At 36.9% G+C, this 25,315-nt stretch overlaps 1 protein-coding gene across 1 annotated transcript in view; it reads left to right on the forward strand.

Annotated features, from left to right (window-relative positions):
- The window catches only part of LOC103199756 (hedgehog interacting protein), a 141,473-nt gene extending 127,061 nt beyond the window's left edge, over positions 1-14,412 (forward strand). Inside the window, exons 12-13 of the mRNA XM_007944100.2 lie at positions 10,596-10,744; positions 14,219-14,412. Of these exons, the coding sequence (XP_007942291.1) occupies positions 10,596-10,744; positions 14,219-14,412 (343 nt within the window). The remainder of the gene's footprint in view (positions 1-10,595; positions 10,745-14,218) is intronic.
- The last annotated feature ends 10,903 nt before the right edge of the window (positions 14,413-25,315 follow it).

The raw sequence follows: 25,315 nt of genomic DNA on the forward strand, positions 1-25,315 counted from the left end.
TATCCTCCTTGGTGAAGTGTCTATTCATGTCTTCTGCTGTTAATGAGTCTTCTTGATCCTGCATTGTTCTTCATATAGTCCAGCTTCTCAGATTATTTGTTCAGCATACAGATTGAATCAGTATGATGAAAAGATACAACCCTGATTTTAAACCATGCTGTATCTCCTTGTTCTGTTAGAACAGCAGCCTCTGTCTACACCTATTATATTCTATATAATACTATATTCAAACTTATACACCTACGCCTCACTTATTGATTTTCTCATTATCCAACATTTTGCATTTACAACAATAGTAAAAAATCTACTATTCAACTATTTTGTGCATTAACACTATATGTCTGACAGAAACAAATACCAAGTTGCAAGGGAAGAGTAACATTGGCTGTGATATTTAAGGTTATGTGTCCACATGGCTGGGCCTTGATTCTCAGTGGTTTGGCAGTTATGTAATGATGTAATTTGGCAATCAGGTATGGATGTAGTATCATCCTCCATTTTGTGATCTGATGTGGTTATCCTTCATTTTCACGTAACAACCTGGCCTTTGAAACTTAATGATGTTGATAAGTGATGAGTGGGTTTAATGAGTGCTTAGGGAATATTACTGAGTATCAAACTGCTTTCAGAGTGAGAAAATTCATTAAACCTTAGATTGTGTGTGGTGCACAAAGACTACTGCTTTCTTGTACAGAAGTTATCCTCCCTTCACTTGTAAAAGTTAATAGCATTCCCTACTTGGAAGCTCTTGAACAGGATAATTAATGGCCACATTAATTGCTGCTGTTGTGTTAGGTGTCATTAAATAGACTCTGAGTCATAGCGATCCCATGTGACAGAGTAGCTATTCCCTATAAGTTTTTCTAGGCTGTTATCTTTACAGGATTGGAGGAAGAATCATTAACAACCTGCAATCCCCTGATGACATAACTTTGTTTGCTGAAAGTGAGAATGACTTGAAGCTTGTACTGATGAAGATTGAATACTACAGCTACAGTATGGATTACACCTCAATATAAAGAAAACCAAAATCCTCACAACTGGACCAATAAGCAGCATCACAATAAATGGAGAAAAGATTGAAGTTGTCAAAGATTTCATATTACTTAGTTCTACAAGCAACACTAATGGAAACAGTAGTCAAGATATTAGACAACATATAGCACTGGGCAATTTGGCTGCAAAGACCTCTTTCAAGTGCTGAACAGCAAAGATATCTCCTTGAAGACTAAGATGGCCCTGATAGAAGCCATGGTATTTTCAATCGCCTCGTATGCATGTGAGAGCTGGACAATGAATAAGGAAGACCAAAGAAGAGTAGATGCTTTTGAGTTGTGGTGTTGGAGAAGAATGCTGAAAGTACTATGGACAGCTGAAAGAACTAACAAATCTTTCCTAGAAGAAGTGAGCTGGAATGCTCCTTGGAAGCGAGAATGGCCAGACTTCATCTCACCTAATTTGGTCATGTTGTTAGAAGGGACCATTCTCTGGAGAAGGATGTCATGCTTGGTAAGGTGGAGGGTCAACGAAAAAGGGAAGGCCCTTAAGGAGATGGATTGACATAGTTGGTGCAACGATGGGCTCAGGTATAGGATTGTGGAGCTGGCTCAGAACTGGGCAGTGTTTCGTTCTGCTGTACACAGGGTCACTATGAGTCGGAGATGACTCGAGGACACCTAACAACAACAACAACAACAACAACAACATATCTTTACAGGAACAGGTCACTAGATATTTTTCCTGTGAGGCCATTGGGTAGGTCGAACTGCCAACTTTTTGGTTAGCAGTGAGCTCTTAACTGTGCCATCAGGGCTTCCGAATTGCTAATGGTTGGGAAGTAGCTGTACTTTAGAACAGTGTTGCTTCAACTTAAGGAGCTCTGGTAGTTTAGTGCCTAAGGCTCTTGACTGCTAACCAGACAGCTGGTGGTTCTGACCCACCAGCCACTCCTAGGAAGGAAGGTTGGGCAATCTACTTCTGTAGTGATATCGCCTCGGAAACCCAAGGAGGGTCACTATGAGTCAGGTCCCACTGGATGGCACATAACAACAACAGCTTCAACTTAAATGTGCATATGAATCACCTGACAAATATCTTAAAGTTCAGCTTCTAAGTAGATCTGGGCCTGGGCCTAAGATTCTGCATTTCTAACAAGCTCCCAGATCATGCTAATGCTGCTGACTTAAGACTGCACTGTGAGTAAAAAGAATATAGAATTATCAGGTTTTCTTAAATCATGAGAATGAGAAAAAGCATGGAGGGAAAATAGTTTTGCAAAATTTGCAAGGGAATTTGCATGTGCTTTTGCACATGTCCCAGTGTAAATATTAATAAAAGGGTAAGGGGGTTCTTACATTCCCTTCTTCCCATGAGCAGATTACTAAAAAAGGCTGTAGAATTATTAGATTTTCTAAAACATCTAAGGCAGGATATTATAAATGATTATTACTCCTAATCCAATTATCTTGTTTTCCAATAATATGAATTTAAAATCTGGACCCTCCAACAAAAATTTCAGAATGTGCTCCAGTGACGCCCATTGACCCATTGACATTGAGTTCTTCCAACTCATGGCAGCACCATAAGCTACAGAGTAGAAGTAAGCTCCAGAGAATATTCTTGGGTATAATCTCTTCAAAAACAAATTGCCAGGCCTTCTTCCACAGTGCCACTGGCCTAGAACCACCAACCTTTTGGTTAGACGTTGAATGAAAACCACTTGCCTCACATGTAAAAGACAAAAGATAGATCTGTACAACACTTGCTCTAAAGGGCAGGGCCTGTGCAGAGAGGATTTTTCCCTGTGCTTCCATACAAATGCACAGAGGAGTTCTCATTTATTATTTGTTTATTTATTATAAATATCATTAAATTAAAGCCATCCAAAATCCCATTACCCAGAGACATCCACTGTTGGCCTTAGCTATTCACAAAAAGTCATCACATATGAAGTGTGTTATAAATTGCTTATGCTTCTTAATTTCTTCTTTTATTTCAAGCAAATATTCAAATCTTTGTATCTCTACACAAAGGCAGTCAAAGTACATTTCTAAGAAAATGTCTTAAATTTCTGAAAACAATCCTTTTACATTAAAGAATGTTGGGCAATTTTCTGCACTAGCCTTTTAGAATTTCATTATTTGTCATGTGTGAAGGGATTAGGAAATACGTTTTTCTGATTTAAATTAAGGTTGAGGGCTGTGGCGATAGCTGTCAACAAGTGAGTATGATATATTCTTTATTACAGGCCTAAATACCCTCTTGGGTAAGTTTTCTATTTTGAAAGATACCTCTGAATTCATTCAGTAGAGCTAAGGGTCCAAAAGCTAAAATAATAATAATAATTGTTTAAAAGAAAAATTCTATTTAAAAGGTTCTGGTTAGATAATACATTAAAACAGAGGTATATAATCTATATGTTAGATACCATCTAGGTGTGCCTATGTAGTATTTATGTATACGTAAGATGATCCATTTCAAAGTAAAAATCATAATTAAGTTCACATTTACTTATTCCATTCCTTTTCCTTTTCTCCTCATTCCACCCACAAAGACCTATTCTTTTCAACAAAAGGGAGAAATGACACCAGAATAAAGAATGAATGGAAGGGAGTGGTTGGTGTCAACAAAAATTTTTGACAGACTTTACTAAATCCATTACTAGAAAAAATAAATATTGGTATGTTGACTTAATTCCCATCTAGAGGAAAAAATAATCTTGATGCCATGCTCAGCTTAACTTCTTAGCCATTTGTTTATTTACTAAGGGTGTAAAAATGCTTTATTTAAAATGAAATGCTTTAGAAAATTTTTCAAAGACTTAGATTAACTTCTTGTTGTTGTTATTATTTGCTGTTGAGTCGGACCTTTGTTGTTGTTGTTGTTATGTGCCGTCGCCGTTAGGCAGTAGAAATATGTTATTGTTGTTGTAACTAATGTTTTTAGTTTTAGGATTACAATATGGAAGTATAGCTGTTAGTTTTTTGAGGTTTTTTTTTTTAATAATTTTATTGTGCTTTTGGTGAAAGTTTGCATGGCAAATTAAGTTCCCATTTAATAATTTCTACACAAATTGTTCATTGACATTAGTTGCATCTTTCACAATATGTCTACATTCTCTTTAATTGCATTCTGCTTGGTCTGTTTGGTGGTGAGGGGAGCTCAGGTGGTGTAGTGCCTGATACTTGGCTGCTAACCAGAAGGCTGGCAGTTCAAACCCCCCAGCCACTCCTCAGGAGAAAGACTAGGCAATCTACTTCCGTAGAGATACCATCTCAGAAGCCTAAGGAGGACATGAGTTGGTATTGACTCAATGGCAGTGTGTTCAGTTCAGTTCGGTTTTGTTGTTTCCAGTACTCTAGCTTCCCTGTCCCCTGTCTTCTCATCTTTGCTTTAGAGTAATTGTTACCTTTTTAAGAACTTGAGTTCAGTTGCATGTTTTTCTCACATTCTATCTGGATCCATCTAGTGTGGCCCTGAACAGAATGGTTGGTAGTGGTAGCTGGGAACCATCTAGTTCTTCTGACATTTTAATGATATCCTTCCCCAAAATAGTCTGTACATTCTCAATATCTTCACCCATTAACACAAAAAAGAAACACTCTTTAAAAGTCTATATTCTTATTAATTTTATTCATTTGTTCATTCATTCATTCTTTTTCTTTTTTTAATTTTTATTGTGATTTGGGTGAAAGTTTATGGAATGAATTCATTTTCCATACAGCAGTTCATACACATTTTGTCTCATGACATTGACTGCAATTCCCCACAATGTGACAACTCTCTTCCCACTTCCTCCCCATCATTTCCATTTCCCTATGTCCTTCCTTCCCATGCACTCCTTCTCCCTGAGCTGTCTCCCTGTGCAAACACTACCCTTCTGTTCTCCCGTGATTGATCACTCCAAGTGGTGTTCCTACCTGATGTAAATGTTCAGCCCATATGCATGTCTGTTATTTGTCGGGAAGCCACAGGATTTTGATTCCAGACCTGAAGGGTAGCTTGAGGCCTTAGATCCAGGGGTCTCACCAGGCTCTATCAGACCAGCAAACTTGGTCATTTTTCATGATTTGGAGTTTTGTTCCACATTGTTTTCCAACTCCATCCAGGATCTCCTACATGGGTCCCCCTCTGAGTGGTTGACAGTGGTAGCCATGTAGCCATGGTCATATAGGCTGAGGATCACATGGTCTACCAGTCCCTTGGAATAATTTTTTCCATGCATCTTTGGTTTTCTTCATTCTTTGCTCTGGACGAGGAGAGACTCATCGTTGCATTTAGTTGGCCGCTTGCAAGCTTTTAAGATCCCAGTTGCTACTCACCAAAGTAGGATGTGGAACAAAGTTTTTGTGTAGCATGTTATGCCAGCTGAACTTGATATCCCTGTGACCATGTTCCCAAGACCACAGGTCCAACTACTCACTCCCTCTGGGTAGCTGACTATAGCCAAGAAGTCACCACAACCTTGTCCCTTGCCAGGACTATAGACCTGGGCATTTTACAGCACATACAAATACACTTGTAGAAGCATCATCTGCCAATTCTATACATGGTCATGGGAACACGACCCCCTGCCTAGACATCCTGATCATTCAGCCTGTCCACCTATCTATCCACTTGTAGATCAATGTTTGCCATCACTGACAACACAGTACTGTATATGCAAAAGGGTTCATCTTTGTTGATTTATTCATTCTTTTGGTCAATAGATTTTTATTAAGTATCTTCCATGTGCAAAATCAAGAAGGGAGTGCATCAGAGTTGTATCCTTTCACTATACTTATTCAACTTGTATGCTGAGCAAATAATCCAAGAAGCTGGATTATATGAAGAAGAACATGGCATAAGGATTGGAGGAAGACTCATTAACAACCTGAGATAAACAGATGACACAACTTTGCTTGCTGAAAGTGAGGATGACTTAAAGCACTTACTGATGAAGATTAAAGACCACAGTCTGCAGTATGGATTGCACCTTCAATATTAAAAAAAAAAAAAAAAAAAATCCTCACAACTGGTCCAATAAACAGCTTCATGGTAGATGCAGAAAATATTGAAGTTGTCAGGGATTTCATATGACTTGGTTCTACAATCAACACCAACGGAAGCAGCAATCAGTATATCAGACAATGTATTGCATTGGGCAAATCTGCTGCCAAAGACCTCTTTCAAGTGATGAAGAGCAAAGATATCTCCTTGAAGACTAAGGTGCACCTAATCCAAGCTATGGTATTTTCAATTGCTTCTTATGCATGTGAGAGCTGGACAATGAATAAGGAAGACCGAAGAAGAATTGATGCTTTTGAATTGTGGCGTTGGATAAGAGTGCTAGGAGTACCATGGTCTGCTAAAAAGACTAACAAATCTGTCCTGGAAGAAGTGCAGCCAGAATACTCCTGGAAGCGAGAATGGCCAGACTTCATCTCACCTACTTTGGTCATGTTGTCAGAAGAAACTCCTCTCTAGAGCAGGATATCATACTTGGCAAAATGGAGGGTCAATGAAGAAGGGGAAGGGCCTCATGAGATGGATAAACACAGTAGCTGCAACGATGGGCTCAGGTATAGCAAGGATTGTGAGGCTGGCACAGGGCTGGGCAATATTTCGTTCTGCTGGGCATAGGGTCACTATGAGTTGGAGATGACTCAACAACACCTAACAACAACGACGACAAATTTGCTAGCAACTCTTCTGAATCCTGAGGAGACACAAAACACAAAAGGAATTACTTGTCCTTGTGAAGTTTATATTCCAGGAGATGTATTTGAGAATGTTAATACTATATCCATTCAATTCAATTTAATAAACATTTATTGAATGTCTACACAGTATTCCTTAGCTGCTGTGAATAATAGTAGTCTGACAAGATAAAATATTTTGGTGGCCTAAATGTCATCTCCTTCCTATAATATCCCACAATCCTAAACTAATTGCTCCCTCATCTGTACTTCTATGACACTTTACACACACCTGTATCATAGTAAGGATCACACTGAATTAATTGCACATGGGTTGCCATGTCTGTCTTCCTTATCCTAGTTTCCATGAGGATCAGGACCCTATTTGATTTATGCCTTATCCCAGTGATGAGCATAGGCCTTGCTTGAGTAAATGGCTGGACATGAATAGTGTTGAATATGTAGGTTCTGCCCTCAGAAAGCTTTCATTTCAATGGGGAAGGGAAAGGGAGATAGGATAACCAACTGCCTAAGAGAAGTGAAGCTTTTTAAGAGGCAGGCTATCTTTTGAGTGAGTTTCATGTTAAGTAGTCTCTGACAGAATAATAGTTTAAAAGAGAAGGAGAGGAATTACTTACCATGCTAAGTGAGGAATGTTATATATCAATTTCATAAAAGGAAAAAAAAAGATAACTTTTCTAGATGTTTCAAGTAAAAACTTAAGAGAATAATAATGTTTATATATGACAGCTTCAAGGTCTTACATAAGCTTAAGTAAATAAGCCCAAGTGTGAGATAATTACATTTACTGAATCTTGTTGTTGTTGTTATGTGCCGTCGAGTCGGACCCGACTCATAGCGACCCCTCCTTGGGTTTCCAAGGCAGTATTACTATGGCAAAAAAAAAAAAAAGCAATTTAGAATTACCTCAGTCGTCTGGATTTCCACATAAGTGAAAGTTTGGTGAAAAACAGTCAAAACATCTGCTGGAGGATCAGCAAGGAACAAAGACTGGATATTCTGTCCTAAAGAACTGAACTCTGGCATCAGATCCTTTCATCCTGGCCTTATTCCTTTTCCCAGGCCACACAAATCAATGCTCCTACCCTTGACCTCAAAAAGGCAACATCTTCCAGTTCTTGAACTGGTGTCTTCCCTTGTTCAGATTCATCTCATCAGGCAGAGACCATCTGGTGGAGTATAGTATGTGTGCTGCATTCTTAAATATTTGCATCACCTGTAACATGTAATGTTTTTGACACACTGCTCAATCTCTTTCCTTGAATATCAGGAAGAGGGTAAATGAGTCAGTAATAAATAGAAAAAAGGCAAAGATATGCATAAAAATTTTACAATTTCAATCACCAATAAAATTAACACAATATCTGGTTACAGAATAATCATTTGCCATCAAGTTGATTCTAATTCATGGTGACATAGAAGAAAAAAAGGGTTTTCAGTGACTGTATTTTTAAATAGATTGCCAGGCCTTTCTTCCCACATGCCTCTGGGTGTACTCAAACCTCCAAACTTTTGGCTAGCAGGGGAGTATGTTGATTGTACCACCTATTGACTGCACTGACTAGTAAATGATTATGGATTGTGACTCGGAAGAATTTCCTGATTACTGTGATTAAAAAAGCCACTATATTGTCTCACAAATGAAATAATACTTTTATATGGGAAAGAAAGGAGCTCTGGTGGCATAGTGCCTAAGGCATTTAGCTGCTAACCAGAAGGTTGATGGTTCAAACCCACCAGCCACTCCACAGAAGAAAGACAGGTTAGTCTACTTCCGTAAAGATTTACTGCTTCGGAAACCCAATGGGGGGTCGCTATGAGTCGGAATTGACTCAATGGTAGTGGATTTGTTTTTTTGTTTTGTTTTGTTTTGTTTTTAATAGGAAAGAAATTGAGCAGACTCGGGTATTCAACAATAACAAAGCCTCAATAATGCCGTTGCTTTCATTGGCACAGCTAATTAACATTTCCCTTACTTTACACTGTCTTTCCCTCACTTCATAAAGAAGACTCTTGGGTACACATGGAAAATACCTTTAATGCTTTCTGAATGAAAATATGTTCAGTCCACGGATGCCTTAAGACTCTTTGACATAAATGGACCATTTCTAGATTTAAATAAGAAGTTGAATAGACTTAAGGGAGTTTTCTGAATTGTCATGTTAGTTGTAAAACACAAAGCTTTCAACATACAGTGGGACTTTTATTTGGGGAAAGGAGCTAGAAAAGTGACTATACGTTTTAATATATACTGTTTTAACTCACTGCAGAAACAGCCTGAGGTCTGGCCCTAAAATACTATCACTGTTCATATTGTCATAGGGACATAACACACTAACCTATCTCTAGAGAACTGAGTTGACAGGACTTAATTACTCTGCTTATCTCGGAAAGCAATATAATTTACCTCTTGTGGCAGTTTTGACCTATAATTATCACCTTCTGTGCTATGGTAATTTAAGGAGGACTCATGACTGCTCTGACCATCCTAATGATGGTAATTTGACTGGTGATGAAAATATCTTGTTTACATTCCTTAACTGAAAAGAGCCTTCTCACCACACTGTGGCATAGGGAACAGTAACTGATAGAAAAGTGCCACTGCACTTTTTTTTTTTTTTCCAAAGATTAGATAATGAGTAGTTGTGGCTGATGATCCCAGCCAGACCCAGCTGGAATAATGGCATCTTATTTCAAAAACAGTAACACTCACAAAAATCTTGTTCCAAAGTTATCTTGGTTTCCTCTATAAATGATGGCAGTTGTAGAGTAATTTAAAAAATTACATCATAAATGAGATGTTTCTGATTGCTATTATTAGCATTCTTTTTCTTCATAGCAGGACACAATAAAATGTAGATAGATAGATAGATCTGTTTCCATGATAAGCTTAAACTTTGAATCAATAGTATACACAAACACACACACACACACACACATATATATATACATATATATACTATGATAACTTTAAAAAAATCAGTCTGAAAAATTATCTGGAAAAAAAAAGTAAAATTGAAACAAAAACTTATTCCCAATCTTTTTAGGCTACAGGTGTTCATTTTAATAAATATCTTCAGCCCTGTGATATGCTAAGTATGCCTCTAACAAATGAAACTTTTATCAGATGGTATCCATAATAATTTTTGTAGTGGCATAGTGCCTAACGTATTTGACTGCTAACTAGAAGGTTGGCGGTTCAAACCCACCAGCCACTCTGCAGAAGGAAGACTGGGCAATCTATTTACATGAAAATTTACTGCCTCAGAAAACCTGAATCGACTCGATGACAGTAAGTTTGGTTTTTGGTTTTGGTATCCATATTTTATTACAAAATTGCAATTGCTGGAGATTCTTAGTTACCAAATGTCAATATAATTAAACGTATTTTTAATCAGTGATTTATGTTCAGGATAAAATACCTTAGAATGTTTAATATATTCCCTTTGGTTCAAGACTGCTTAGTTTGTTTCTTTACTAATGTGTGTTTTCTATTCTAGTTGTTGTTAGCTCCCACTGAGTCAATTCCAGCTGTTGGCAACCTCACATGTATGGAGTAAAAGCACTCCGTAGTTTTCTGTGTGTGACCTTTGGGAAGCGGATCGCAGGCCTGGCTTCCCAGTTCCCTCTGGGTGGGTTCGAACCACCAACTTTTCAGCTAGCACTGGAGCGCTTAACCATTTGTGCCACCCAGGCACTCCTTCCCTATCCTTGGAAAGTTGTAAATCTTTCTGACTGAGTCCCTTAAAAGAAAATTCTCTCTGGAAAGCAAGAGATACTGCTTTGTAAGATACGAGGAAAAAAGCAAGCAAACAAACAAACAAACAAAAAACTGGATTTCTTTCCAATATTAATTTTCAACCAAAATGCATGTTTCACTGTTGCCTTTTTATGCAGACCCTTAATGCCTGAGGAATGCAGGGCCATGATTCATTCTGCACAGACACTAACGTCCGAGTGCTCCAGGCTCTGTCGGAACGGCTACTGCACCCCCACAGGAACATGCTGCTGCAGCCCAGGCTGGGAGGGGGACTTCTGCAGAATCGGTTTGTATTTCCATCATCACCAGGACAGGCTAGGGATGGGACAGTCTTATATACTCAAGAACTCAGCATTAGTTATTTGTTCTAGAATTATCTATTGTTCAAAAATACTTAACCATTTACAATCATGTTAGTGCTCAGTCTGTTTCTGAACTGGTCAATGTGATCTTGCCCATTTTCTTAATGTAAATTGTTCACTTATGTGAGTTAATCAGAAGCATAATAGACCTTTAAATTATTGTTTCCTTTCAAAAAATTAAAATAGCACAACTAGATCATCACTCCAGTGCTCTCTGTCTTGGGTTCTGAGATTTCATACCAGCCAATGACTTACTGTTGGCAAAGCCCCTCTATAAGTGCCAGTATTTTCCAGACACCCCATAAATGCCATCCCTGGCTTTACTGCTTGCTTGCTACGGCACACTAAAAACAGAGGGGTTTTTTTTCAGTGGGTGTTGTTAAATAAAATGGGAAAATGCAACTATCTAGAGGCACATTATGAGATTTTTTTAAATTCTTCTTGCCACTCCTCTGTGAGCCATCAACTACGTGTACAGCTGCTCAGAGAGCAAAGGAGATTTATTCCAAGGTTGTAATATCCTTAGACTTGTGATTTCCTCAATTATGTGCAACGATGTTTACATTCCACTAGGTATGAAGTAAGAAAAGTTAGATAAATTTGGATGCTTACAGTTTAAGATCCATATATTAAAAATATGTTTCAACATCATCATATACATGAGGGAGCATTTAGAAAACATTTCGATGTCTACTATCTCAAATATTAAAATACCTCTTGCAAAAAAAATGTCCTAAGTTGATATTTCATATTTTAATGCATAAATACTTTTTGTTTATCCTAAAGACATATTTGTTTTAAAATATATAGCCATAAATTGTCTGCTTTATTTATTGTGCAACCAATAAACAAAATTTTAAGACTCACATATCCAGTATACATTTTAAGATTAATTTACTTCATCACTAGTAACATTACATGATTAATTGATACTATGACTACATACCTAGGAAATAGCTAACATAATTAAAACTCGAAGTAAATTAATTACATTGTTTAAAATAAATGCTTACCTTATATTGACATTATATTATTTATCTCCCTATTAATTACAAAAAAATTGAGACTCAAATTCAGTGTTCAAATGTAAGATTTTTCTTCCTGATACTATTTCTTTCCTCTTTTTATTCCTGATACTATTTCCTTCCTTCCCTCAGGCTTTCTTTGATGCCTGACAGTATCTGTTCTCTCTGCTTCATTTTGTTTTATCCTTAATTTTGCATTTTGCCTAACAGCTTAAGTCACCTCAAGTCAGCAGTTGACAAATATTTATTGAGTCCCTTCTAGTGGCAGACAGTATGTTTGAAACTGAGGGTGAACAAATTATTTTGAACATAAGGGCAGTTATATGGCAATAATTACATGTGATAAAAGCAAAAATAGTTTCTTTGAGGTAACATTAAGTTTTATTTCTGTAAAACATTTTAATCTTTCCCCTAAATCAAATTTAAAGTATGGCTATTAAAACAAGCCAGAACTATTTTATAAAAGTAATCTACTAATGATAGTTTTGGGAGCTCTGGTGGCATAGTGGCTAAGGCACTTGACTGCTCACCAGATGGCTGGTGGTTCAAACCCATCAGCCACTCCTCGGAAGGAAGGTTGGGCAATCCTACTTCCGTAGTGATACTGCCTTGGAAACCCAAGGAGGGGTCGCTTTGAGTCAGGGCTGACTCGACGGCACATAACAACAACAACAATGATAGTTTTTACTTAAGTGAGAACTTTATTTATATACTCACATAATTTACTCATCTCACCCAAATTTAAAAGAGAAAGTAGTATATTTTCTTCTTCTTCTTCTTTTCTATGAAGTTAGCCACAAACCCTCTGAATTTTGATTTAATGCATCCAAAAGGTGACAAAGACCCTATTCCTTGAAAATATAAGGAAATGTATTTAAGGAATTTTGTTGTCTATAGAAGCTGCACTTTCCAGGTTTATCTTATCAGCTAAAAAACAAAAAACAAACAATTTATGTACCCAATTATATCCTTCCATCTCATTCTAGCAGTAAATCTACCTACCTGTCTTCATTAGCTTGGGCTGATATAACAGAAATACCATCAGGACAGACATGTACTTTCTCATGGTTCTGGAGGCTGAAAGCCCAGATTAGGGTTGCCTCCATGTGGATTCCTTCCTTGTCTGTAACCCTCAGTGTTCCTTGGTTCCTTGGCCTCCTCACATGGCACCTGTCTTCCTCACTATGTGCTCTGTGGGTGTCCAATCTGCTGTTTTAATGACTCCGAGGTGATTAGGTTAGGACACACCCTACACTGATATGGTCTCATTTACTAACAAGGAAAACCATATTTCCAAACAAGATTACCCCTACATGTATAGGAATTAGGATTCCAACACATATTATTGGGGAATTCAGTCTATAACAACACCTATATCACAGTGGTAAAAATTCTTTTATGAAGAGATTGTGTTGAGTAGAGTATTCCTGAAAAGGATTGCTCAGAATACGCTTTGTTTGCCAACTGCACTGATTCCAAGCATGGGTTTCCAAATGTAATCAGAGAGCAACCAAAGCCTGTAGGGCTTCTGAAAGCCAAGGAAGGTAGGAATCCAGGGAGGCCTGCGCTGGGTCTTCTGTTTAACCAAAATGTAAAACTAGCCATTCCTTTTTTGTTGGGCTGGAAATGCTCAGCCACTATGCCCAGAGGTGTATCTAGGGTATGACAGGTATGACACATGCCCTGGGCACCACTTGAGGGGGGCTCCTAATGAGCGGTTTCTATTCACCATTGAAGTTTCCATCACCAGCTGTGAGACTTCGTTCAGCAATTTAAAACTAATTGCCATAGGCTGTTTTCCATAGATTTGCCTCTGCCTAGGCCAGCCCCTCCCACATCAAGGACCTTTGTCGATGCAAGGGGAATGTGGAATGGCTTGGAAAGCCCTCTGTTGGAAATGCCAATGTATTATTTTAAATACAGTCACCTGTGCAACAGCTTGCAATTGTTTTCCATGATCTCTAGATAAATTTTCGTTCCCCACTGAGTGCTGGCCACTGAAGAACTAAAAAAAAAAAAAAAAACCTCACTGCTGTAGAATCAATTCCAACTCATAGTGACCCATCCTTGGGTTTCTGAGGCGGTATCACTACAGATTGCCCAACCTTCCGAGGAGTAACTAGTGGATTTGAACTGCCAGCCTTCTGGTTAGCAGTCAAGTGCCTCAGGCAGTACACCACCAGAGCTCCTCACCAAAGAACTGGGAGCCTGAAAAGCTTCTCCCGTACTTGTATATATTACCTTTTGGATCACTGTCTTCCTCCTTCTTTCCTTCTCTTCTCTGATTCATGAAGTACTTGTTGGCCTCAGATTAAAGGCTATTCCTGACCTACAGAATGAGAGTGTAATTTTATTGCTGTTTTTCTCTCCCAGCAAAATGTGAGCCCGCATGTCGTCATGGAGGTGTCTGTGTTAGGCCGAACAAGTGCCTCTGTAAAAAAGGATATCTTGGTCCTCAGTGTGAACAAGTGGACAGAAACATCCGCAGAGTGACCAGGGCAGGTATTCTTGATCAGATCATTGACATGACATCTTATTTGCTGGATCTCACAAGTTACATTGTATAGTTTCTGGGACTGTTTGAATATTCCTTTCCAATGGGCATTTATTTTTTATCCTGTCATTAAAAAGAAAGACTGTTATCCTGCTATACACTCCTGTGATTTCATTTTCTTTTATTAATTTAAAGATAATTTCCAGAAATGTGCAGATCCTGTGTGTGTATGTTGGCACGTTTGTTCACATATGCACTTACACACACACTCACAACCCGTATAAGTGTGGTTGCATAACAGATGGATTTTAAAAATATATATTTCTTTGTGTGGAGCAATTTACACAGAAATTCCATTGTATATTGATAACGGAGTTCTTATGTCACCAGAAGAAATTGTTTGATTTCCTAGGAATTTTCTGTCTGTAATAACTAAAGTCAACTTTAATGGAGTTTTGAAACATTACTGTGCAATTTGATGGATTTAATAAAACTGTTTATATTTTTATATATTAAAGGACTATAATATGAGATAATGTTTCAGAACTCCTTGATGGATTTCTCAATGAACAACTTGATGTATAATTATAATCTTCATTTTTATCAATGTATCCAGTTACAGAATGTTAGGCACTTACCTTTTTGTTGGCAGAGAAATCTGGTTACTGCAGCTTAATCTCAAAATTGTTCTCAAGTGTTTTACAATTAAATCATAATGGCATATTTTTAATCAGTCTTCCTAAAAGGTCTGCTTTGATTGTATATTTTATTTAACAATAGGCACTGGGTTTGTGTGACATATTTATATTTTTTATTTTATTTTTATAATATAGACATCACCTAGATGAAACACCTTTACCCTGTCCTGTAAAATACTAAAGTTACATTTTTCACCAACTTAATTGGAAAGAAGGGGAGTGAGAAAGCAAACAGTCTTTAATGTGCTGTGGATCTAATCTAGCCATGTATCCTTGTGCCAACATGTAATCATTAACGACGGATGAAAAAGCAAGAGAACAACCAATCTTTATTAAATTCCAGCAGTAAACATTTGTAAAGTGCTTTTCACCATAGCAAGACTGTCAGAGTCTATGTGATTAGAATGTTGCAGAGTTCACACTGAACCCAAACCTCATTGGAGAAGAGCTCATTCATTTTTAACAAACCTTGGCTATGTAAACTATCACTTGTACAAAATTTTTTAATATAATAATAATTCTTGACAAATATGACTTCTAATGTATATGTTCCTTCAGGACACAATGAAAATCCTTTTTTTTTTTTTGGTTATTGTATCAATAAATTTTCTGTAAATGTTCTGTTTAGGTTTTTAAAGAAATGACATGCTCTAATTTACTGGTTTTTGAGGCTAGCTCTCCATGTTTGAATTGTAACAAAATGATAAGAATTCTTTGCACCACTGAAAAAAAATGCATCTTCTCATGACAAGCGTACACCCACTGTAGTTGTCCTTCTATAAAACATCATTCCTCCAGAATCTAATTGTATTGTTGTATAGCTCAGGTTGCACCCACTGATTTCCCAAAACTTCTTACCTTAGGAATATGAGCCTCAATTTAAAAACATCTTGTAGCTAGTATTTCTCTATTGTTTTTTAAGTGGTATATTTGTAATTAAAGCCTAGTGAGCATTAATGTAGAAAACATGAGGTTGAAAGATTGGTTAAGTACACTGCACTTCTCTTCCATATATGATTACTTAAGTTTCAAGTGACCTCACGCCAAATGGAAATGGGTTGAGAAATCCTGGTTCAGTGCTTAGTGAACAATAGGCTGCATTAAAAAGTGCATGCATAATTTTGCACAATTTAGATTCAATTGACAGTCTATTCAAAGAAGTCTCAGGATTAAATGAGCATGGAGACCAAATTGCCCTCTTACCCCAGAAAAGGGGTGGTCCCTTCTAGTCACACTAACACTTCATTGGCCCAACAGTGTGACAAATCTTGCAATGAACCCTGCAGTAGCCTGCATCTGTAGGTTAATAGCAATCTTTTGTCTCCATTGCTTTCTCTTCGTAGCCCTTTTACTGAATTCCATCACAGAAAGTTTTACAATTAAAAAAAAAAAAAGTCCTAACAACCATTTTTGTAAATGAACCTTACCATCTAATCATCCCTTATTCAATGTGGGAGACATTAAAAAAAAAAAAAAAAAAAGTGAACTTCTTGTGAGGGAGCCAGCTGTCTAAGTCTGTCAAATAGTGCAGTTTTATTACATGTTCTCCCGTTCATACAGAAAACAATAAGGATACTGCTATATATTCAGAGAAACTTAACAATTTTTCTTACAGCTTTTAACTTTCCATTTTTTCCCCAAAAGAAAAGGTGTTACAATGTTATTAGTTCTACTATTTAAAAACAATCTATATTAAATTGGCCAATCCTAGATTTTTTATACAGCTCTTTCCTAAGATAAGACTTTCAAATGACTTAGAAAAAGATATATACCCCAGGTGTCATTGCCTTTCCTATTGTGAGCTTTCAGAATAAAAGCATAAATTCTAAAAAGAAGATAGCAATTTCCACGGATATTAAACCCAAGCAAAGGAAGGAAAGCCATTGGAGTTCTTAGAAGAAAAGTAGATAGCAATGGCTAATTAACCATTAGACAGGTAGGTATGGGCTAAAAGTATGAATTAGGGAAAATAAGTATTTCATCACATGGAAAGCAACATCTACTTAGTTCACAAAGCACATAATCCAAAAGTGGAAGAGAAATTGCCTTGGTATGAAAGTTGATGTGTGAAATAAAGATGAAAATAAAGTAATAGTAAAACGCATATTATCATTCCCTTGTTCCTTCCAGAACTTTAGCTTTGGGTATCAGTTTAGCTTGAAATGATGTTATGTTTGTTATAAAAAGTTGGAAATAACCTTCCCACCACTGCTTCTGCCAAACTCTTGTCCTGATGTAACAGCATCGGGTTTTCTTGACAGTTATATAAGGTAATGAGAAGAAACAGAACTGGCAGATTATGAAAATGAAAGGGAATATTTAAGAAACTCAAGTGATGGCAGAAAGTATTTCCATCCATACCTTTTCTTTTGGGAATTTTGTTGCAATGTGCCTGTTGTGTAATGTGTCTTTATTACATAGTTTTCTCAAAACTTTTCCCAGATTGATGGACTATCTCATAACAAGAGGAAAGAAACGGACACATACAATACATGCATGCAACTTAGGTAGAAAATCATTCTCTTTTTCATTTGCATACTTCAGAGCCATCACTTCTTCCACATATCTTTTGTTGAAGACAAGTACATTTAAATTCATTATTTTTATACTGTTTTTGTCACTGGATTATAAACTATCCAACAAGCCTACTCAGTGTAAAATAACAAAGTTAGATGCTACACCTAGGGACTTTCAAAGTATGCATCAATTTAATCTGCTATTAATCTAACCTTCTGTTACTTCTTTTAGCTATAAAAAAGAAGAAGTGATAAAAAAGAAACTAAACCCAATATCTAAGAGGAAAAATAATGAAGTATCCTATAGACAGAATAAGGAGCTCTGGTGACTTAGTGCCTAATGCATTTTACTGCTAACCAGAAGTCTGGCAGTTCAAACCCATCAGCCACTCCTCAGAAGGAATGATGAACAATCTACTTCCATAGTGATACCTCCTCGGAAAACCAAGGAGGAGTCACTATGAGTCGGATCCAACTTGATGGCAGTGAGTTGAGTTATAAACAGAATAAAGTTGTAGTTGGCTGATCAAGTTAAAGTTTCTGAAACTCTATAATATTACCTATGATGATGTCTATTTTCTCTCTCTCTTCATACATCTATTTTTCGTTTTAGCCTCTTCCCTCTCCTCCATTTCTATTGGTTTTGGCTAAACAGACATGTCTTTGGAGCATCCATAATGAAGGTGTCATGGAGTAGGTTGCTATTGCTTTTGTTAGTTATGATCTTTTCTTGAAAAACACCTTTTGTTGGTGCCATATTTACTCAGATTGTAGATCACAAAGAATAGTAGACATATATCTAATCACTAAACTGATCTATTCCAATCGTTGAGAAGCCTAAATGACCACCAGTGTAGATGCTCCAGTTCAATTGATGTTCCATCCAGATACACACCATGACTAGATGCAAGACCCAGTGACTAGTCCTAGTCAAGAGCTGTAGCTAACAGAAGAGGAAGTTAGTAGGTATTTCCTACTCAAGAAGTAGCCGTCTCTCTGGAGTCTATTTTGAAGATGATTATTCCAAATATATGAGGAAAAATAAATATTTCTTCAGTGGCGACTTCAGAATCTTCTTTCCCCCATCTTTAGAATAAGACTTGGACTTTCAAAGAACTCAGACCAAAGTTCCATGCCGAGAAAATGTACACCTTTCTTATTACTCCCAGGAAGTTTGTAGGCCTCTTACCATGAGTTCTGACAAGACCATCAGAAGTTATTTTTCAGAATATTGGAAAAGAAATATGTAACTTTACTATTTTACCTTCTTCCTCTTCATTACACTGACACAAAGTAGTCCCACCTCTAGTAAATAAAATGATTTCAAGGAAGCCAGAAAACCTAAGGATAGACACATTTGATGGTAAAAATATTGAAAATGTGGAAGCTGCCTAAACTACTCTTAGCCAACTTAATACTTCTTCATTTTAAATATCTCCCCAAATACGTTTTGGAAATTGCTTTACAATAATTATTTAGGAGAATAATAACTATTTAGAATGGGAGTGTGGAGTGTTTATTTCCTAGTCATAGTGATGGTGCTCCTAACTGTTATGGAGAAATTTATTCATTACCAGATTAGCACTTTTCTTAAGTTCCTCATTAAATATGAACTGAAGATACACCCATCATTTACCTTGCTTTTTTATAACCATTTATATCTTTCATATATGTCAGCTAAAATAAGAAAAAAAAAAGAAACCCTTGCATCAACATAAAGCTTGTAGGCCTGGCACTTGTTATTGTTCTTTTAAACCAGAGTATACAGTAACTAATTTTAAAAAATAGTATCAAGTCAACATGAATTATAATGCTCCCCTTCATGTACACCACAAAATCAAGCATCATAATTTATTCAAATTTTTTTGAATATGTAAGGATTATTATTTAAATCCAAAATACATGTATATTCTACAGGTAAGGTAACATAAATGTATGGAGAGTTATATCAACTGACTTAATTTAGTGATTCTAATCAGTTAAATTTTAAAAAGAAATATTTTTGCACTTAGTTTAGAAAGAACTGAACATTGACAGTGATAGCAAATTCATAATGGCTTAAATATGTAAATTTTGTTTTTACAATTAAAAACTGATCCCTGCATATTTTCTTTGCACCAAAAAATTAACTGGTCAATAACTTCCATCCACATGAAGAAAATATGATAATATTTAGTATGGTCTATGCCCAAATGTATTTTAGATATTTCTTTATCTCATATTCTTAAAAATCTGAGACATGATTTCCCTAGAACAAATTAAAATTTCATATACAATAGTGCCCCTTCATAATTCTGGCATTGAGAAACCAAACTGACCACATTACGAGATGTCAGATATTTCCCAGATCTCATTATATTCATAGGGCTTGCTCTGGTGGCATAGTGCCTAAAGGCATTTGACTGCTAACCAGAAGGCTGGTGGTTCAAACCCACCAGCCATTCCTCAGAAGGAAGAAGGGGAAATCTACTTCCATAGAGATGCGCCTTGGAAATCCAAGAAGGGGTTGCTATGAGTTGGTTCCGACTCAACAGCAGTGAGTTTGGTTTTTGGTTTTGTTAATTTCACCAAAGCCCGTGTAACAACAGAATAAATGATACTGAGGTTACTAAGGAATTTTTGAAGCTCATTTCCCTAGGCTATGCTGAAGTGAACTATTAAAAATAAACCATCTAATTGAAATGGAAAGATTATCAACCATTATAATTAATAAACCTAAAAGTATCTGAAAAGAAAATCCTCTGTTCTTCCTGACTTGACCTGTGGTTAATATTGTCCAGTTTTGAAGAATGGTTGTCATTCTTCTAACACATTTGGTTTTCCTAGTTGTTCATTTTCTTTTAGGTTGTTCTTGATTAGAGAAGTTTGTTTGTTCATAACCTTACTTACAAAAGACACTCATACTTGGATTTCTGGTAATTGGAGGCAGAAAGCTGGGGGAACAAGAAGTAAAAGGAGTTAAAAGTTGGAGAGAGCAGGTTTAATAGATGTACTTATTCGGATTTCTCTAAATGTTCTGAAAAGAAACAGGCAAAGTCACTGGCTCAAGTAATTCCTCTGAGTTTAAACTAATCTGATTTATTTAACCAAATAAATATAAGATGCAGTTCTTTTTGATTGAGCTTCCCCTATTCAGCTATCCATCCATTCATTCATTCAACAAATATTTATGGAAGTGCCTAGCATGATTATGTGCTGTAAAAAAGGCAAGGAAGTTTACAATTGGGGGTTGTGAGTCCAATGGCCATGATGAACATGTTTGAAGGAAAAGACCTAATCACATCCAACCAGTTCCAATTCAACTCAATATTAGAATCCAGCAATAATAGTACAGATGGCCTGAAGTACATCTATGTGTATCTGTACATGTGCTCACACCCATGTATATATATTTATCTATCTGTACAAACACTACATATGTATACACACTATCTATGTAATATATAATATATGTATAATGCATATAAATTCTAACAAGTATATTTGTGTTATCTTTAAAATAGAACAAATGTATCTTGAAGTGGTAAATGCAGAGAATTGGTTTTTATTGTTGATCTGTGGATTTGATGATTTTTAGGTGAAAACGATGTTTAAGTGTATAATTTCTTTTCTTAATTTAATATATTTATGTAAATGCATGCCTGAAATTTGGTTAGACTGGCTGTGTTTTGTGTCCTTTAACATGATCAAATGTATTAAACTTTATCTTATGACAAGACATACATGTGCCATTTTAAAATTCTTTTTAATTTTAGACCTTTTTAAAAAGTTTTACCTAAATACAAAATTGAAAATAATTATATAATCAGACTGATTAGATAAGCACCAATTTTAAAATATTCTCTATCCAAAGTGTTTCTTCAAAATGATCTTGTCTTTGTTCTTTTTTCATGTTCTGATTTTTAAATTTCACTCCCCAAAATATATGCCAATATTAAGGGGCAGTTTCAGTTTAGATACAGTATTGTTGTTGCCGTTAGGTACCAATGAGTCATCTCCAACTCATCGCACCCTTATGCACAACAGAACAAAATACTGTCCAGTCCTGTGCCATACTCACAATCCTTGCTATGCTTGAAACCGCTGTTGTAGTCACTGTGTCACTCCATCTTATTGAGGGGTTTTCCCCATTTTCTCTCACCTTCTACTTTACCAAGTATTAAATCCTTCTGCAGGGACTGGTCCCTTCTGACAACATGACCAAAGAACATGAGACAAAGTCTGGCCGTTCTGACTTCTAATAAGTTACACTTCCAGGACAGATTTGTTTGTCTGGCAGACCATAGTCCTTTCCGTATTCTTCACCAGTACCACAAATCAAAGACATCAATTCTTCTTCAGTCTTCCTTATTCTTTGTCCAGTTTTCACACACATATGAGGTGATTGAAAATACCCTGTCTTGGATTAGACATACCTTAGTCTTCAAAGTAACACCTTTGCTTTTTAGCACTTTAAAGAGGTCTTTTGCAGCAGATTTTCCCAATGCAATATATTGTCTGACTTCATGACTGCTGCTTCCATGGGTATTGATTGTAGATCCAAGTAAAATGAAATCTTTGACAGCTTCAATCTTTTCTCCATTTAGGCAGCTACAGAGATATTACCTTGATTTAAATTTTTTCCAAGTTGTAAATGACTTAAGTCTGATCTTTTAAACTAAATAAGAATTAATAGGTGAATAATACAGAAAAGCAGTTGAGTACTCATTGAAGGGAAGAAGGATGTGGAAAGGAAAGAGCATGTTTCAGATAAAACAGCTGGTTTCACACACACTAAAGTTTTGTTGATCTTGCCATTTTTGCACCCAGCTAATCTTATCAAGAGTTTTGTGTAAGGTTTGATCTGCTATTTTGAACATAAACTTAAAATCTGTCGATAGTCTTTAAAAGAGCAAAATGCTTTCATCTAAATGCCTTTTTTTTTCCTAACTTTTGTATTGTGATTTGGTTGCTATTTTACCACGCAGATTCATCTTACATTCAACAGTTCATATATATTTTGTTTTGTGACATTGATTACAGTCCCCATTATGTAACAGCTAACAGCCCTCTTCCCACCCCTGTGGTTACCCCTTTCCTGTGTCCTTCTTATCTGTGCTTTCCTGCCTGCCTAGCTTTCTCTCTGTGCAAATGATGCCCTTCTTATCACCCATGGTTTCCTGGATAAATACATCTCTTTGAATCATTGAAGGGAATAGTGTTTTCCCTTGGGAGATGATTATTTGTACGAGAATAAAATGTGTTCAAAGGTGCTTATTCACAGAGTCCCTGAGCTCAGGTTGTTCCCCAGAAGTTTGAAGTTTGGTAAAATAACTCCATGCAAAGTGCCCTTGAGCTCATTCTTACAGTGACCAATGGCCCAGGAAGCACCAGAGTCATCCTTCACGCAGTGCCCTGACAGCTCTTAGTCTATCCCCACACTTAGCCCTTGGGGAACCCCTGTGTGTGTGTGGTCTCTCCAACCAGAGGGCAACCAGCCTTCCTGAGGGCATGTCTTCTATGTTTTGAATCCCTGGTAGACCTAGAACATATCCTATATACCTCACATAAGAGAAATAACAATGAAATAACAATGAAACATAAGACACAACCTGAGTGTGGAAGTGGTTTCTTGCTGTTGCTAGTATCTCTGGGTTCACTTCCTGTTACTTGTTTGGCTTCTCAGCTCCCCCTCATTACTACTGAACCAATTCCCTACATTAAATTCTCTCTATTCCAGACACTGGCAGTGGTTTCTGGTTCTCTTTTTAGATCCTGATGGATACATTTATTAACAAGAGTACCTTGGACACAACTGAGAAGAGAGTTAATGTGGTGGAACTAACAAAAGGAATGAGGAGTATACTTGAGAACACATGAAGGAATCAATAGACTGACATTACCTTGATGCCCAATGTGCACATGTTAAGATGAGGTCAGAAGGATCCTACATCCAAATCTCATATGTAATACTGAAATTTCTAGGAAAGCTGACACTGAAAAAAAACATTTTTTCCATAGTTGTCACAAAACATTCTCACAGCTCATGCTTGTACTATTACAGCTGTCAGCTGCCAATTTACTCAGTAGTCTGACAGCTAGTATGACAGATACTTGTATAAACTTAATCCTTTACATTCACATTTTAAAAATAATTTTTAAGACTACCCAAACCCAAACCCACTGCTGCTGAGTTAATTCCAACTCATAGAGACCGGTAAGGACAAATAGAACTGTCCATAAGATTTCCAAGGCTATCAATCTTTACAGAAGCACATTGCCACATCTTTCTCCTGCAGAGCAGCTTGTGGGTTCGAACCCCTGATCTTTCAGTTACCAACTGAGTGCTTTAACTACTGCACCACCAAAGCTCCATTTTGAGGTTAATATCTACTATTTCCAGTGGAAGAAGAATTTAAAATTGCAGCCACAACTAGTACCTCATTAGAGAAAATACAATTTCTTCTATTTGTAGTTACAAATCACTCATTTGGAGATTAAATCTTAACATCATTCTCAGAAATGAGAGGATGAAGAAAATACTTTGGGGTAAAGTATTTCTTCTGTGTTTTCATAATTTGATTTATATCTGATTTCCATACAGTACTATCTATGATTAAAACAAAGAACCAGAATTTAAAAGTGGGAGGGAGGGAACAGAGAGGGGGAGGGAAAAGTCCAAGTAGCTTCTGACTATAAAACTCGTTCTTCTTGGGATTTTGCCAGCATCAGAAACTACTAGAGCTCACTCTTGTAATTTAATAAGATGTCGTCAGATGCCTTTGGCATATTTATAGTTTTATGATTAAAACTCCTTGATGCAAAATCCATATGCTTCGTATAAAGTAATTTAGATTATCATAGACACTCTGTTCTATGATCTACAGCTACCAAAAGTCACACATGCCAGATATACTGGCAAAAAAACCTGGACTAGGGCTGTGAGATTTGGATCTTGGGCTTTCGTCTCCAACAAATTAGGTAGTCTCTCACTATGAAACAGTAAGCCTCTCACTGTAATGGGACTCAGTTTCCTTAGGTATAAGATGAAAGATGGAAGTTCCTTCTAGATTCAGCAGCCATTGTTACTATTGTTGTTAGCTACCTTTCAGTCAGCCCCTAACTCATGGGGACCCCAAGCACAACAGAACATAACGTGACCAGTCTTGCACTGTCCCCATCATTGGTTGTGGATCAGATAAGGTTTTCATTGGCTGATTTTCAGAAGTAGATCACCAGGCCTTTCTTCCTAGTTTGTCTTAGTTTAGAAGCTCCATTGAAACCTTTTTCAACATCATACTAACATGCAAGCTTCCACTGCCATTGTTTTTGTTGTTATTAGTCTCTGACTCACAGCAACCCTATGTACAACAAAATGAAACACTGCCTGGTCCTGTGCCAACCTCACAAGAATTGCTATGTGTGAGCCCTTTGTTGCAGCCACTATGTCAGTCCATCTCATTGAGGGTCTTCCTATCTTTCACTGACCCTCTACTTTACCAAGCATGATATCTTGCTCCAGGGACTGGTCCTTTCTGACAGCATAACCAAAGTAGGTGAAACAAAGTGGCCGTTCTTCCAGGGAAAATTTGTCCATTCTTCTGGCAGTCCAAGGCATTTTCAGCATTCTTTGCCAACACCACAACTGAAAGGCATAATCTCTTCTTTCACCTTTGTTATTCATTATCCAGCTTTTACATGCATATAAGGCTATTGAAGGAGCTCTGGTAGTGTAGTGCCTAAGGCACTTGACTGCTAACCAGAAGGCTGGCGGTTCAAACCC

Source organism: Orycteropus afer, unplaced genomic scaffold, assembly GCF_000298275.1.
Source record: "Orycteropus afer afer isolate SDZICR_OR568_19922 unplaced genomic scaffold, OryAfe1.0 scaffold00120, whole genome shotgun sequence".
NCBI lineage: Eukaryota > Metazoa > Chordata > Mammalia > Tubulidentata > Orycteropodidae > Orycteropus > Orycteropus afer.